The sequence below is a fragment of the Schistocerca cancellata genome, chromosome 2 (assembly GCF_023864275.1).
Source record: "Schistocerca cancellata isolate TAMUIC-IGC-003103 chromosome 2, iqSchCanc2.1, whole genome shotgun sequence".
Classification (NCBI taxonomy): Eukaryota; Metazoa; Arthropoda; class Insecta; order Orthoptera; family Acrididae; genus Schistocerca; species Schistocerca cancellata.
In genome coordinates this window covers 907,853,123-907,870,072 of record NC_064627.1, presented here as the reverse complement: position 1 = coordinate 907,870,072, position 16,950 = coordinate 907,853,123, and the positions used below count along the sequence as shown (strand labels likewise).

General features: G+C 41.8%; 1 protein-coding gene across 1 annotated transcript in view; it reads left to right on the top strand.

The window, feature by feature from the left end:
• Window positions 1-15,122, top strand: part of LOC126159823 (sialin-like) — a 425,200-nt gene extending 410,078 nt beyond the window's left edge. The window contains exon 11 of the mRNA XM_049916634.1: window positions 13,277-15,122. Coding sequence (XP_049772591.1) covers window positions 13,277-13,501 — 225 coding nt within the window. The 3' untranslated portion in view covers window positions 13,502-15,122. The remainder of the gene's footprint in view (window positions 1-13,276) is intronic.
• Window positions 15,123-16,950: the final 1,828 nt, after the last annotated feature.

Sequence of the window (16,950 nt, the reverse complement as noted above, 5' to 3'; positions counted from 1 at the left end):
GAGGGAATGCAATCTGCGACGGAGGCGCCAGTGTCCAGGAATGTAATTAGAGCGCAGTCGGCAGGCGTCTCTTGATTAGGTGCGCTAATTACGGGCCAGTGGCGGTTGGCTGTCCCTGTGGGAGGGCGGGCGACAGCTTGGATGCCAAGCGACCACTTGCCGATACCCACGTCTGCTCTGGAATTGTCTCCGTCGTCTCAAAGCACATGCCTCGCCGGGATAGCCAACAGGCGCGAGCGCGAGCTACTTGCAGACACGATGAGCTCGCCAGGGGCTTTCGAGGGCTAATGGAGATTGCTTTGAAACCACTCCACCAACAGCTCTTCGCAATAGCTTTCCGCGGACAATATCTTGTTGGCGTTTCGCAGCAAGCAGAATCGCTTGCAGTTACGGAGTTGTCATTATTCCTACGAGTGTGGACTCGAGCGTCCTCTTGTAGAGCTGCGTTTTGTCCTAATACGTACTAAAGAAATTATGGTGATATGGGGTACCAAATGAAATTTCTGCCTCGACTTGTGGTTGCCTGGCTTGGGGGATGCAGCTTGTTATCCTGAACGGAAAGTTGTCGAGAACTGTAGATGCAATTTAAGGCGTGCCTCAGGGCAGTGTGTTGGCCCCGTGCTGCTGGTGTTGAATATTATGACCTGGCAGAGATTACTAATAGAAACTACAGACTTCATGCAAATGGTGACGTTATCTATAATGAAATATTGTCTGAAAAAAAGATTCCTTAGATTTTATGGTGGCGCTAACAATGGCTAATTTCTTTAAATGTTTAGAAATGTCAAATTTTGTACTCCACAGAAATCATAAACGTAAGGTTTTAAGTATAGAATGTGAATGAGTCACAATGAGTGTTGAACCCTGCCTTGACGTAAAATATGGGGGTCTGGAGAGCCTGCCTTCTCCGATCGGTAGACAACATTCAAACAAATCGTATTAATGAGTTTTATTACGAAATGAACAATGACAAAACTTAACTTTTACAATAACGCAGAAGTGTCGCAAGCAAAGGGCGACATGCAAATAAGAAATTTCCTCAGTATATACAATTCCTAAGTCACTGATCTTGAAATGCCTAATCTAGGAGTTGATGTAGAAGTGGGCCGCGACCAGTCGGCGCGGCTCTTATGTCCTCTTTGCATAGAGGCCGCTGCGGTCGCGTTGTTGTCCTGAAGTGGGGTCGGTCGGTGTGCACTTGACTGACGTCTTCTTCACAGCCCTCTCAGCTCTAACGTCCTCGACTGGCGTGCCGGCTCTTGGCTTTACGCCGTAACAATGGGACTCAGTTAACTCACACAAATACCTCGGTGTAAAAGTTTGCAGGTTTGGGTCAAATGGCTCTGAGCACTATGGGACTTAAAATCTGTGGTCATCAGTCCCCTAGAACTTAGAACTACTTAAACCTAACTAACCTAAGGACATCACACACATCCATGCCCGAGGCGGGATTCGGACCTGCGACCGTAGCGGTCACGCGGTTCCACACTGAAGCGCCTAGAACCGCACGGCCACACCGGCCGGCTAAAACTTTGTAGGGATATGAAACTGAATAATCACATAGTTTCAGTCGTATCTACAGTGGGTGACAGACTTCGGTTGTATGGGATACTACAAATCGATAATGACGCAATTAATTATATCCCTTACTCATAGCTGGTTGTCTGGAACATTCGGAGCTGAGAGCGCCTTTTCCGGCAAAAGTGATTGTCTTAGTGCTCTGTTCAACAATGCCCAAGCACACCGTCGGACGAGACGAGGGCAATCGTTCTTTAGGTTTGCGGGCTTTCGAAAATAATATGAAGTGAGGTGGTGTGGTGGCCCTCAACTACGTACCATCCGACTCAGAGTTGAAATATTAAAAGTTTTGGCTGGTATCGTCGACCAGGGGCTGGGATAAGTAGTTGCCGCATTACAGGCCAAGTACTGCTGAGTCTACAGTATACGATAAGAATACACACATGAATCGAACGGTCGAAGGTTTCTATCACTCGGCAATTGGGAATGATGGAAGTAACATATAAATTTATAAATGAAAGATTGCAATTAAATAAAATCTTTAGGAGCTATCTTGAATGATGAGTACATTAGTAGAAGTACTTTTCAGAATGAGGTATATTTCTGCAAAACACTTATTGGTGTCGATGGGCCAGCAATTAAATAAAATATAAGTTGAATAACAGGGAAACAATTCCTACAGCACGTAATTAGTTATGAACAACAACACAGCTCGCGAGATATTCACTTCTAAACGCACGCTACGTCTTCACTGTAGAAGGTACAGAAATCTCACAAGTGCACAAATCGGTACGCCAAAGTATTTCTATCTGTCGCGATCACGCGCAAACCGCTCCACACACTCTAAGTCTCTGCCGCGAAGCACTTCCCGGGTCCAATCCCACTCTCCCAGCACTCTTCACCCGAACTCGCTTCCATCCAGTCTCCCCATTCACGAGCGCTGTGATTGGCTAGAGCGCTCGCGCCTTGTCTTCATGCCAACGCACCCACACAGACATAATGAAACACATTCGAAGTACTGGATTTACATTTAAATAACTTGAAATTATGTAAATATTCCTATGGATGGACCTTAAACACGCTCTAACACACATTATTAGATACATAAACAAATTAAATAAACATATATCAAAGGAATAGAACAAAAGGCAGGCCAGTATCCTAATGTCTCTGTGCTTTCTATAACACAGTAAATATTTAACCAATTTATTCATGAATAGTATATATCGGCTATAAACAAAGACATAGATGAATTAATGTATTTAGAAGCATGCTACTACCAGTTTTTCGTGTAACTGTGGAATACTTAAGGCATGACGCCATCGATAGTAGTCGGCCACTTTGACCTCCACTACATCATGTACTATTCAAGTTAGATGTCTGTAATTTATACCAATTTAGGTTTACACTGTTGTTGTTGTTGTTGTCTTCAGTCCTGAGACTGGTTTGATGCAGCTCTCCATGCTACTCTATCCTGTGCAAGCTTCTTCATCTCCCAGTACTTACTGCAATCTACATCCTTTTGAATCTGCTTAGTGTATTCATCTCTTGGACTCCCTCTACGATTTTTACCCTCCACGCTGCCCTCCAATGCTAAATTTGTGATCCCTCGATGCCTCAGAACATGTCCTACCAACCGGTCCCTTCTTCTTGTCAAGTTGTGCCACAAACTCCTCTTCTCCCCAATTCTATTCAATACCTCCTCATTAGTTATGTAATCTACCCATCTAATCTTTTGCATTCTTCTGTAGCACCACATTTCGAAACCTTCTATTCTCTTCTTGTTCAAACTGTTTATCGTCCATGTTTCACTTCCATACATGGATGGCTACACTCCATACAAATACTTTCAGAAATGACTTCCTGACACTTAAATCTATACTCGATGTTCACAAATTTCTCTTCTTCAGAAACGCTTTCCTTGCCATTGCCAGTCTACATTTTATATCCTCTCTACTTCGACCATCATCAGTTATTTTGCTCCCCAAATAGCAAAACTCCTTTACTACTTTAAGTGTCTCATCTCCTAATCTAATTCCCTCAGCACCACCAGACTTAATTCGACTACATTCTATTATCCTCGTTTTGCTTTTGTTGATGTTAATCTTATATCCTCCTTTCAAAACACTGTCGATTCCGTACAATTGCTCTTCCAAGTCCTTTGCTGTCTCTGACAGAATTACAGTGTCATCGGCGAACCTCAAAGTTTTTATTTCTTCTCCATGGATTTTAATACCTACTCCGAACTTTTCTTTTGTTTCCTTTACTGCTTGCTCAATATACAGATTGAATAACATCAGGGACAGGCTACAACCCTGTCTCACTCCCTTCCCAACCACCGCTTCCCTTCCATGTCCCTCGACTCTTACAACTGCCATCTGGTTTCTGTAAATGGCCTTTCGCTCCCTGTATTTTACCCCTGCCACTTTTAGAATTTGAAAGAGAGTATTCCAATCAACATTGTCAAAAGCTTTCTCTGAGTCTACAAATGCTAGAAACGTAGGTTTGCCCTTCCTTAATCTAGCTTCTAAGACGAGTCGTAGAGTCAGTATTGCCACATTTCTACGGAATCCAAACTGATCTTCCCCGAGGTCGGCTTCTACTAGTTATTCCATTCTTCTGTAATGAATTCGCGTTAGTATTTTACAGCTGTGACTTATTAAACTGATACTTCGGTAATTTTCACATCTGTCAACACCCGCTTTCTTTGGGTTTGGAATTATTATATTCTTCTTGAAGTCTGAGGGTATTTCGCCTGTCTCATACATCTTGCTCACCAGATGGTAGAGTTCTGTCAGGACTGGCTCTCCCAAGGCCGTCAGTAGTTCTAATGGAATGTTGTCTACTCCCAGGGCGTTGTTTCGACTCAGGTCTTTCAGTGCTCTGTGAAACTCTTCATGCAGTATCGTATCTCCCATTTCATCTTCATCTACATCCTCTTTCATTTCCATAATATTGTCCTCAAGTACGACGCCCTTGTATAGACCTTCTATACACTCCTTCCACCTTTTTGCTTTTTCTTCTCTGCTTAGAACTGGGTTTCCATCTGAGCTCCTGATATTCATACAAATAGTTCTCTATTCTCCAAAGGTCTCTTTAATTTTCCTGTAGGCAGTATCTATCTTATCCCTAGTGAGATAAGCCTCTATAGCCTTACATTTGTCCTCTATCCACCCCTGCTTAGCCATTTTGCTCTTCCTGTCGATCTCACTTTTGAGACATTGATATTCCTTTTTGCCTGCTTCATTTACTGCATTTTTATATTTTCTCCTTTCATCAATTAAATTCAATATTTCTTCTGTTACCCAAGGATTTCTACTAGCCCTCGTCTTTTTACCTTCTTAATCCTCTGCTGCCTTCACTACTACATCCCTCAAAGCTACCCATTCTTCTTCTACTGTATTTCTTTCCCCCATTCCTGTCAATTGTTCCCTTATACTCTCGCTGAAACTCTGTACAACCTCTGATTTAGTCAGTTTATCCAGGTCCCATCTCCTTAAATTCCCAACTTTTTGCAGTTTCTTCAGTTTTAATCTACAGTTCATAACCTATAGATTGTGGTCAGAGTCCACATCTGCCCCTGGAAATGTCTTACAATTTAAAACCTGGTTCCTAAATCTCTGTCTTACCATTATATAATGTATCTGATACCTTGTAGTATCTCCAGGATTCTTCCATGTATACAGCCTTCTTTCCTGATTCTTGAACCACAAGTTAGCTATGATTAAGTTATGCTCTGTGCAAAATTCTACCAAAAGCCTTCCTCTTTCACTTCTTACCCCCAATCCATATTCACCTACTATGTTTCCTTCTCTCCCTTTTCCTACTCTCGAATTCCAGTCACCCATGACTATTAAATTTTCGTCTCCTTTCACTACCTGAGTAATTTCTTTTATCTCATCATACATTTCATCAATTTCTTCATCATCTGCAGAGCTAGTTGGCATGTACTTGTACTACTGTAGTAGGCGTGGGCTTGGTGTCTATCTTGGCCACAATAATGCGTTCACTATGCTGTTTGTAGTAGCTTACCCGCACTCCTATTTTTTTATTCATTATTAAACCTACTCCTGCATTACTCCTATTTGATTTTGTATTTATAACCCCGTATTCACCTGGCCAAAAGTCTTGTTCCTCCTGCCACCGAACGTCACTAATTCCCACTATATGTAACTTTAACCTATCCATTACACTAGTAGCTTTCTAAAGACACGCCGGTCGACGAAATCGGATGAAGCGTTTACATTTTGGAAATTTTTTGCTGGGTGTTACTTGTCTAATTTACAGTCAGATACTAAACTTTAAACTAATAAAGATAGTGAAAATCTGATTACACCAACAGAATCGTCGTGCAAATAATGGTAATGTACATGTTTCTTTTTGAGGTATCATGATTCATCTGGCTACTGTTAATTTCTATAGGAACTGTGAAATGTATGCCATGATGGTTTCACAAAGTCCACCATCTTTGACACTTTCGGAATACAAGTCTCTTTCAATGACACAGCTTCACTATGGAATTCCCAGCCACGTGGTCGGTCTGGACCCCTCTTGGTTCGGCCAAAGTCCGGCACCACGTGATCGCTGCTGGGCCGCGGCTTTGACGAGCGTCCTGTGCGGCCTTCACAACTCAGGACATATAATAGGTCCAGGGCGCCACAACTCGCCTGTTATCTCACAGGTTTGGTGTGGAACAGGAACAGTTGTATGCAGTCGAATAGCGCGAAAAATGGAGAGTTGATAAAATATGAGTTGTAAGTTTTCCGTCGGATGGTAGGGCAACAGAGACTGATTAACTGGTTTATTATCGGAGGGTGAGCGTAGTTAGACACGAAAGCAGTGGTCAAATCAGTACCATAAATCTTAGTGAGTAATGCCTTTTGGAGGCCTGTATTACTACTTGAACAGTTATTAAGACTACCATGGACTTTTATAGCCTCATGGTTTAATTTGGAATAGCAGTAAAGCAAAGGTAAACTTCAGTGGGAATTAAATTTAATTGTAAATATGGGACTGTTAGGATCTAGTCAGCGTTAGGAAGTGCGTTAGTTACGAAACCAATGAACCATGTCAATTCTCCTAAATTGTCGATTTGATGACTTTACGAATATTAAAGCAACACGGTCACATTTCGAACGAAGCACGTTTTCTGTTTGATCGTCCTTTACTAACGTCCGATCGCTGCAAAGCAATTGTTTCATTTAAGAAACAGCAAGAATATAGAGGGACAGACTTTACGCTGGTAGACTTCTCCGTCCACAGGCCTTGATGGGTCCACCAGTACCGACCGACAGCCGTGTCATCCTCTGCGAATGGCGTCATTGGATGTGGTGTGGATGGACGTGGGTTCAGAACGCCGCTCTGCCGGCAGTTGTCGGTTTTCGTGACGAGAAGTCGCTGCTGCTCTATCGAGCAGCTCCTCAGTTGGCATCACGAGCCTGGCAAGGGAATGGTCCAGCTCTGAAGTCTTTTATTCAGGAGTAATACAACGAAGGAAATACACTGTCAACATTTTAGCAGCCAAGACGCACTGCAAGTATTTTTTTAAATATTGTTGAAGTTACTCGTTTTTGTTGCACGAAGATGCGCTTATCACAGCGATTTGTACAGCGTTTCCTACCTAGTGCGTGACCGGTTGTGACAAGAGACGCTGTAGTGCTTATATACGGAGCGACACAAGCGAATTTGTAGCAACTAAACCATACAAAAATGTCACATATATCATTAATGTTTTGAGTAAGAGGCATTTCGTATCGACAGCTGAACTGCTGCGTATGTAATTCTTACAAGGGTAGCAGAGGAAAATAAATCAAGGTAGTGTTTGATGTTACATTATCGATGACTTCTGTCGATAGTGACTTTAATTTATTGAAATGAAATACTTGTACTTCTTATGTATACATAATTTTACAAATTCTTGTAGCACAGTTCTTACGATAATTTTAGAATAATGTATAGCTTAGTAACAATGAAAGATTTCCTCCTTGTTTGTTCGCTATAGTTATCACAATAAAGCGAAGTGTCATTTTAACGACGAAAATAAACATTTTCCTTACAACAGACACACATGACTAAAGAAAAATTAATGCTTTCAGGCACTTCACAGTAATAACTAATTTTGTTTAGGCAAAATTGTGGTGGAGTAAAAATTGGTCCTGGCAGTTGCTCTGCTTATTGTGCTGTATAAGGAGCATACTTAAGGCAGTTAGTAAAATAAGCCGATGCAATCTGATAATGCACAAAAGACTGAAATTTAAGAATAATATCTTGATTAACCTTAAGTGGCCTAGAGCTACTGGAAATTATACTGTCCGACAATTACCTTAAAATATTTTTCTACAGTCCAAAAACTTCTTTATCGAGAGTCACTTGGTTGTTCTGGGTGGAATGTGAACTATACTAACAGTCTTTCCGTCGTCCTCCTGAAGACAAAGGTTCCAGTATGTCAAGGTCATGAGTCCAACAAAAGCAATGAATTAACTTCTGTAACTGATTAGTAACAGTTTCGAATGAAATATTAAAACTTATTCTTCCGTAATTTTCTAGATTTCGAAACGTCTATTATAAGATTTAGGCACTAAACAGTCCTTTTTCTTATTTTTGTTTCGTATGCCTTGAGGTCTCTGAAGACAGATATAAAGATTCATATACAGTAATACGCTCATACTTCTCATTGTCATTGTTGTATATCGATGTGCCATAGTATTAATCAATTGCACAACAGACTCTGTCTTCTTTTCTCCTCGATAAAGTGCGGTTCGCTCGCGGTTCTTTCGCGAAACATAACTGATCGGCGTTAGAAGCAGCAGACATGGGGACAACAGCAAGCTTTGTCTTCATGTCAGGTATGTCAGGTATGAATTAATGGCATCTCCTTTACACTTTTATTTGAAGTAAACTTCGTTGTTTTGAAATTTTCAATACTGTTTGATTCCTTTAATCTACTTAACCAAGACGATGAAGACGTGAAATGAGCAATGTTCATCTCAGCTGCAATTCGAAGGTCGTCCATTGATAATGTTGCATTGTTTCTCACAAACAGCGCTGCATGGTTCATATTTCAAGAAAACTCCTCTAAAGAATTGTGTATTATTTATTCACGTTTAGGACTTTATGTTAGTTATTTATGAGGGGTGACAAGACTTTGTGGCCGCCCTGTACCGTAAATCTTTCGGATAATTTCTCTTTCACATTTTCGCGAGTTTCATTTTGGCGAGTATTTATTACTTCGTGGAAGTCTTTCTGCCATTTATTCCGTTCACGGTCTGATTCTAAGAAACAACACCGTTTTTGCACACTGCTTAACGTTAAGTGTTAAAAATATTGAATAAGGTTAGGTTAGCTTAGGTATTGATTCAGTTTTATCTCCATTGTTAACACTTTTTAACGCTACCGCAGAAGCAGGTGGTAAATATTGTGGATATTGAAAGAGTTGCAAATTTGAGTGAACAGTAATTACGGACGATTGTTTCAGACAAACTATCAACGAAAACTGAAAATCGCTTTTCATATTACGGCCGCGCCCACTTGTGTTACCTGTTTACCGATGTGCCGTCAACCAAGGATATGTAACTGCCATGTTGCGCATGTGCAGTCCCCTTCAGCTCTAGTAGGGGTGTACAATTCTGCAGCTCCCTGGCGACCTACGAATTTGGCAATTTTCAACTTTTTTAAAAAATTTTATGGTGTGTCTTAGTAACTGAAATGTAAACAGGGCCTTTCTTTCGGTGTATTCCTCCTGTATAAAAGTTTTCAGAGCGTGCTTTGACGTGTGGGATTGGACCATTCCCTTGTGTGTGCACGCCATTCATGTCCTCCGACTAAGGAAAATTCCATGGAAGTACTAGAAATCGAACGTGGGTCTTCCCTGTGACAGCCAGCCACGGTGACCACTCAGCTACAAGGGCAGACTGTTCTGTGGTAGGATACTCGGTGAAACGAGCTTGCATGCTAAACTCTCGTGTGACCCATGCTAAAATATTATTCAAGTGTATGGACCTATAACAAATAGGGCAAACAGGGAATATTGAACTTACACAAAGAAGGGCAACACGAATGGTCAAAGGTTTGTATGGGTTACGAGAGAACGTCACCGAGATGCTGAAAAACTGCCTTAGAAGCTTGAAGGTAGACGGGAATTATCCTGCGAAGCCCAGTTACAGTGTTTCGAGAACCAGTACTGAATAACGCTCCAGAAGGAAACTGAAAATGACCATATCTAAGCAGTTGATGCAGAAACGCTATACTTGTGTGGAGCATTCGCAGATGGCAGTAAATACAAGCGTCTTGCGGTGAACGGAGTAGGAATGAAGCGCAGCGGCAGAACATGGTGGGCCCTACAGAACTATATTTGTCTCGCCGATAAAGTGATTTTTTTGATTTTAAGTGTGATGCTGGGATAGCAAAAAAAGTAGATACGCCTGGTCAGCATTAAGGAGAACAATTCTTGCAATTAACTGGCTTTCATTACGATCGTACGGTGGACGTGGTAAGCTTAGTAAAACCGTCTCGGTTTTCCGGCCACGTCGTTACGACTGAAATCTCGAGCTTCCGACAGCTGTTTCCTCCATCGCTATAAATAGTAAAACTACTGGCAGCTACGAAGGTGGGGTGTTCCGCTTACTTATCTTTCGTCACCTCGGAAAAGTATTTATGTAAGTTCTTTTTTTATATTATTTTTAACGTTAAATGTCCACGGTCCTGATACATACTGAAATCTCCGTACAAGAGTAACCCAACACGACTACGAAGTCCAGATTGACGTGACACGCCTTACCGAAACCGAATTACCGCACGATACTTTATCGGTCGGCTGCGCCATTTTGATTTTTCTCCTTCAGCGTCGTTCTACGGTACTGTGGTATAGGGACTGTAATGTGTACCAGGTTTGGGACGCAATCCTCATCCATAAAACCTTACAGTTTTCTACAGATGTCACCGTTTCAGGCTCCCGTAATTAGGTCTGATAGCAATCGAATTGGTGGAGAAAGTGGCGCTCTTGTCACAGATTCTTAGCACTCCTGAAAAGATGAGGAATGTTAGCTTTGAAAAACGTTTCTGTAACTAAGCATTTCCTTAGTAAATAATGATAAAAACGAATTTAAAGATGGGAGGAACCGGAGCATAAACAGTGGAATGACATCTGTCTAGCAAAACTGAGACAACAGCACTCAGATATGAAATGTTTTATGCCTTTGTGCATAAACACCCTCTGCCCTGAATATTAGGACAAGCTTTATGAAAACAATCTATTACTTGAAGCTAGTAGAATAAAGAACGCAACCTCACAAGTGGGAACACACAGTGCGTCCAGGAACATGCTCGATCATGCTGGTCCAGCTTTATGATGTGGGGAGAGATAATGTTGGATGGACATACTGACCTCCACATCTTTGAACACTTTACACTCCCCGGTCAATGTTATTGGGACACTTTACTCATTCCCCACGAGCGTCTTTTCAGGGGTGCTTTCAGTCCTAACTTCATTATTATGGATGACAATGCACAGTGGTAACGAAGAACGGCGGTGGACGAAATCTTAAAAATAGAGGATGATTGGCGAAGGACTTGCCTGCACGTTCCCCTGGCTTATTGCAGGACATCCATAGGCAACAATGATCAACCAGTAGTCGTCAAACGTGCTGGTGGAGGAATTGAGGGCGCTACCGCAGTTTCGTGGCTAGCATGGGAGGACATGGCGAGCATGCACTGACGTCCGTAGTTATCAAACACCCTAGTAAGACCCATTTCTCGCCGTTTGCGACGTCCAGGGAACCATCATGATTCGCGATGACTTCATTGTAGTTATTGTCATTGAATAAAATTGTTATTCTATTCGTTTCTTTGCTTATCTCTTTCAGTTACCTTGTACTGTATTGTAGCAGTAGTTTCTATGTATGGTCCAAGTTTCATCGACCTATGTTACTTGGCAGTGACACGTCATGCTAAAGTTACTTTTGTCCTTAAGTTTTGCACACCATAGTTAATTTCCTGACTCGATAGATCACAAAAGTTCCATACCAAATATTTCGTCTCGACTTCCTTTGCACCACTGTGTTACGTGTAAACATTTGTCCTTTACACATTGCAGTCATACGGCAGTCTGCGGGCATGTACATGAAAATAAAAACAAAGACTCATGTCATTTTCAAGAGGAGATTAGGTTTTTCCAGTGATACTTAAAATTCGACTGTCCTCGTGCTCGTTCACGCCAATTTAGAGTTTGCACACTAGTGGTGTCGGGAGAAGGTCGTGCTAGGAGAGGCGTTCAATAAGTAATGAAACATATTTTTTTCTCAGCCGGTTTCGGTTGAAGAAGTGCGGAATTTGTTGCGCGACATCATGGAATACTCCCGCTTCATCCCCTATAGTGTCATGGAGTTCTGATAGGTGGCGGAGCTATACGTAGCCCTCAACATGAAGTCTGTAACGGAGCAATGTTCCAAGCAGAGAGCTGTCATTGAGTTTCTTTTGGTGGAAAAACCAAAGCATCGCAGATGTTCAATGGTGCTGGCAAGAGGTCTGCGGAGACCTGGAAGTGAACAAAAGCACGGTGAGTCGTTGGGATAGACATCTGTCATTGCAACTAGGGGGCGCAAACGCGTCCGGTCGGCTGCGTAGAGGTGTGACTACTGCAGTGCCGGAACGTGGGGACACCCTCATTCGTGGTGATCGACGTATCACAATAGAACAGCTCACTGCTGAAAAAAATGGTTCAAATGGCTCTGAGCACTATGGGACTTAGCTTCTGAGGTCATCAGTCCCCTAGAACTTAGAAGTACTTAAACCTAATTAACCTAAGGACATCACACACATCCATGCCCGAGACAGGATTCGAACCTGAGACCGTAGCGGTCGCGCGGTTGCAGACTGAAGCGCCTAGAGACGCTCGGCTGCACCGGCCGGCCCTCACTGCTGAACTTGACGTCTATGTTGGTAGTGCTGACACACTCTTCTATCAGTTGGGGTGGTCCATAAAGAACTACGGAACTGCTTGCTCATTACAAGGCTGTTAAGGAGAATTCTTTGTCGAAAATCGTTACGGGCGATGAAAGATGAGTTCGTCACCTCGAACCGGATACAAAACGGCAATCCATGGAGTGCTAGCACACCACCTCTCCTCCGAAGAAAAAGTTCAGTGCCGCATCCTCAGCCGATAAAACCATCGGAACGGTCTTCTGGGACTCTGAAGGGGTTATTCTGTTTGATGACCTCTCTCATGGTGCAGCGATCAATTCTGAAGTTTATTGTGCTACCCTCAGACAACTGAAGAAACGACTTCAGTGTGTTCGTCGCCACAGCAACGTAAACGAATTTCTCCTTTTCCGTGACAACGCGAGGCCTCATACAAGTCTGCGCACCCGAGAGGAGCTCACAGTACTTCATTGGACTTTGCTTTCTCATCCCCCTCTACATCCCTGATCTCACACCTTCCAACTTCCAGCTGTTTGGCTCAATGAGGGTGCGGAAACGAGTATGTGGATGATGGAAAGCAATTGGCTTAGATACTGACCAGTAGTGTTGTACTATGCGAGCATACAGGCCCTCCCAGTGAGGTGACTTAAGGTCATCGCATTGTTGAAAAAGTGGCTTTTGTAGCCGAATGAGCGAGGAAAAATATGGTGTACTGGAATCCCGAATAGAGCCAACCTGCTTTCAGAAACAAAAGAAAATGTGTTGCATTACTTGTTGTACACCCCTCGTAGTTTCTCGCCGTGTCGTACTCCGTGAGAATTGACTGTCTGTCTGTCTGCCACAGCCGCGGACGCTGTCGGAATGGCGTCCAGTGTTCGGGGTGACGTCTGCCGTATCGCTGACGAGTTGCGTGGTGTACCTGGCTGCGGGCAGCGGCGAGGTGCAGCCCTGGAACCACGCGCCGGGTGCCGCCGGTCGGCACGACCAGCGCGACCAGGAGCTGCGGCTGCGCCCCGACCGCGACCACGACCAGAACCACGACCACGACCGCGAGGACGAGGCCGCCTGAGCAGCCGCACCGCCTGCTGCCTACTACTTCACTGCCACCAGCCGCGCCCCCGCTGCTGGGCTCACCGCGATCACTGCCGGCTGTCGCCGACGTTTACAGAATAGCTGACCTCAGAGTACAAGTGCCTTACTCTACTACAGATCCCTATGTAAAGCACGCAAACTGAATGTGTGGATTACTACCTTCGTGTGTTTTGAACTAAAATAGATGAACATTTCTCATGCTGGGAAATCACAAGGAGCGTTATGTTTTATTTGGCAAAACCTTTATAAAGCCAATACCGCATAAATATTTCTTCACTTACAACCAGTTCCGAAAGACTTTCCCGTCATGTTCGGGTCTCTAAAATTTTTTGTTATAAAACTTCTTCATTTTGAGTTGGAGTTTCACACTCATGAGTTGTTACGTTAATGGATAAAAATGTAACACATTATACAAAAGCTCGTCACGAATAAAACATTTAAAATCAAGAAACACATGGCAATGTGCGCATATGTAGTACTCACAGATTATTGTTACGTCGTAAAATTAGCGGTACACAATAAAATGCGTAGTAGCAGGTAACATTCCTCTGTGAGCGCAACATATGCACATGTGCCATGTGCACAAAATGTTTTTTTTAAATATTTTATTTACGACGAACTTTTGTGTAATGTGCGACATTTTATCCACTAACATGACAGCTTGGCGTGAGGTTCCAGCTCAAAATGAACACGTTTTATCAGAAAAATTGATGACCTGAAGGTCAGAGCAATGTCTGTCGAAACCAGTTGTTGTAAATAAATAAATATTTACGTTAGCTTGGTTTTAGAAAGTTTTTACCTAATAAAATAGACATGGAAGTCACCACTTGAGCTGTGAGGCTGTATTTTTAAATTGACGACGGGTTTCGCACTGACAAATGGCCGTCATCAGGTGAAGTTAGTCGTGTGATGCCACCGTGAGTGCCTCGAGACCGAGTGATGTCAGGGCGAAATAACCGTCTACTAATCGGATGGTATGGAACTGCTGTATTTCTTTGCGTTGAAACCATTATAAAGCGTCATCATTAGCACTAACACTGGCAACAACAGCGTGAAATACTGGTTCAAGTCTGCACCTTCCAGCAGCATCTATGTGGTGTAATGAATGAGAAGTGTTAGCAATCTGATAAACTTAGGACAATGCTAGTATCGATAGCTTAAGTATTTTCAAAGTGGACTATGCGAGTAATAATTTTACCGTCAAGTAAATCCAGAAGCTAGTTTAGTTTCTAGTTTTCTAGTATTTGTTATGGATTTCTATGTTCTCTTTGAATCTGACAAGTTGACTGGACTCCTTACTTCAACTGTTGTATTGAATGAACATCAAGTTTTCATATTTTGGTATAAATGTTGATTGAACTTGAGTTATTATAGTAATTTATAAACTTCTATGAATCTATTAAAGAAAGTTTACTACGTTCTTTCTTAATGAGAGACTAGAGATGCCGTGCAATTGTGAAATCCAGATGTGCCAATGTTATAAATGCTGTTAGTTCAAATTTAAAACATCTTCGGCTTATCATACTGTTCAGTTGTTCCAGCTGGGTATCTCATTTGTTTTTTATTTTATGAACTGATAATAAATAAAAATTTATATCATGCAGTGTTTCAGTCTCAAAAAATACTGTAATGGAGCAAGAAACGAGGATAAATATATGAGTGCTAAAATACAGTAATACAACTAGAGGTAGGTAACTGTTCAGTTTGTATAGACATAAATCGAAAGATAGACTGACGTAAATAAAAAAAAATACATCTACACATATATTTGGAATGAAGAGCCATGTGCGAAATCCGACGTAGTAATGTAACTGAAGAAATGATTCTCCGATAGACGCAAAGTGAAAAAAGACTTAAATAATAAGAAACTGTACTCTACTGGTGGTCGATATGAGTGCGTCTCTTCTCGTAATACAAGATAAAAAGTCAAGCAGTATATGTAAAGGATTCTCATCAGTCCGAAGACTGGTTTGATGAAACTCTTCACTCTATCCTGTGGAACCCTCTTTATCTCCAAATTGCAACTTACGTTGTTTTGAACCTATTTACTGCATTCATCTCTATGTCCCCCTCTAAAATTTTTATCTCCCAAACCTCCCTCCAGTACTAAACTGACGATTCCTCGATGTATCAGAAAGTGTCTTATCAACAGATCTCTTCTTTTAGTCAAGTTGTGCCAAAAATCCCTCGTTTAGTTCAGTACCTCCCATTGTTTATGTGATCCACCCATCTAATCTTCAGCTCTTTTCTGTAGCACCACCTTTCAAAAACAGGTATTTTTTTATTGTCTAAACTGTTTATCATCACCGATTCACTTTTATACGAGGCTACATTCCAGACAAATAAGTTCAGAAAGGATTTCCAACATTTAAATCTATATTCGATGTTAACAAATTTCTCTTCTTCAGAAACAGTTTTTTTCTATTACCAAGCTACAGTTTACATTCACTCTATTTCAGCCACTATCAGTTATTTTACTATCCAAATAGTACAAATCCCTACTACTTTAAGTGTATCGTTTCCTAATTTAGGTCCTTCATCATCGCCTGATGTAATTCGTCTACATTAGATTACACTTGTTTTGCTTTTGTTAATGTTCGTCTTATATCCTCCTTTGAAGCCACTGTCCATTCCATTAAACTTCACTTCCAAGCTTCTGACAAAATTACACATTCTTTTGAAAAACCACAATGTTTTTATTTCTTCTCACTGAACTTTAATTTCTTCACCAAATTTTTCTTTGATATCGGTTAGTGCTTACTAGATGTATGGATTGAATAGTATCAAGGATAGGATACAATCATGTCTCACTCCCTTCTCAACCAATGCCCCTCGACTCTTATTACTACCGTCTGCTTTCCCTACAAGTTGTAAGTAGTCTTTCGCCTCCTATATTTTACCCCCTCTACCTTCAGAATTTAAAAGAGTGTATTCCAGTCAACATTGCAAAAGCTTTCTGTAAGTCCACAGATGCTATAAACGTAGGTTTTCATTTCTTAACTTATTTTCTAACGTAAGTCGGAGGGTCAGTATGCCTCGCTTGTTTCAACATTTCTATGGAACCTAAAATGATCTTCCCAGAGGTCTGCTTCTACCAGTTTCTCCATTCCTCTGTAAATAATTCGTGTAATATTCTGGTAGCATGACTTATGAAACTTCCAGCTCTGTGGAGCTGGGATTATTACATTCTTCTCGATCTGTCTCATACATATTTCACACCAGGTAGAATAATTTTATGATCTCTGGTCTCCCAAGGATATTACTTCAGGGATCATGTTTCGACTTAGTTCTTTCAGTACTCTGTCAAACTCTTCTCGGAGTATCATATCTCCTATCTCACCTTCATCTACGTCCTCTTCTTTTTCTATAGTTTGCCTTCTAGTTCACTTACCTTGTGTAGCCCCTCTTTACACCCCTTCCACCTTT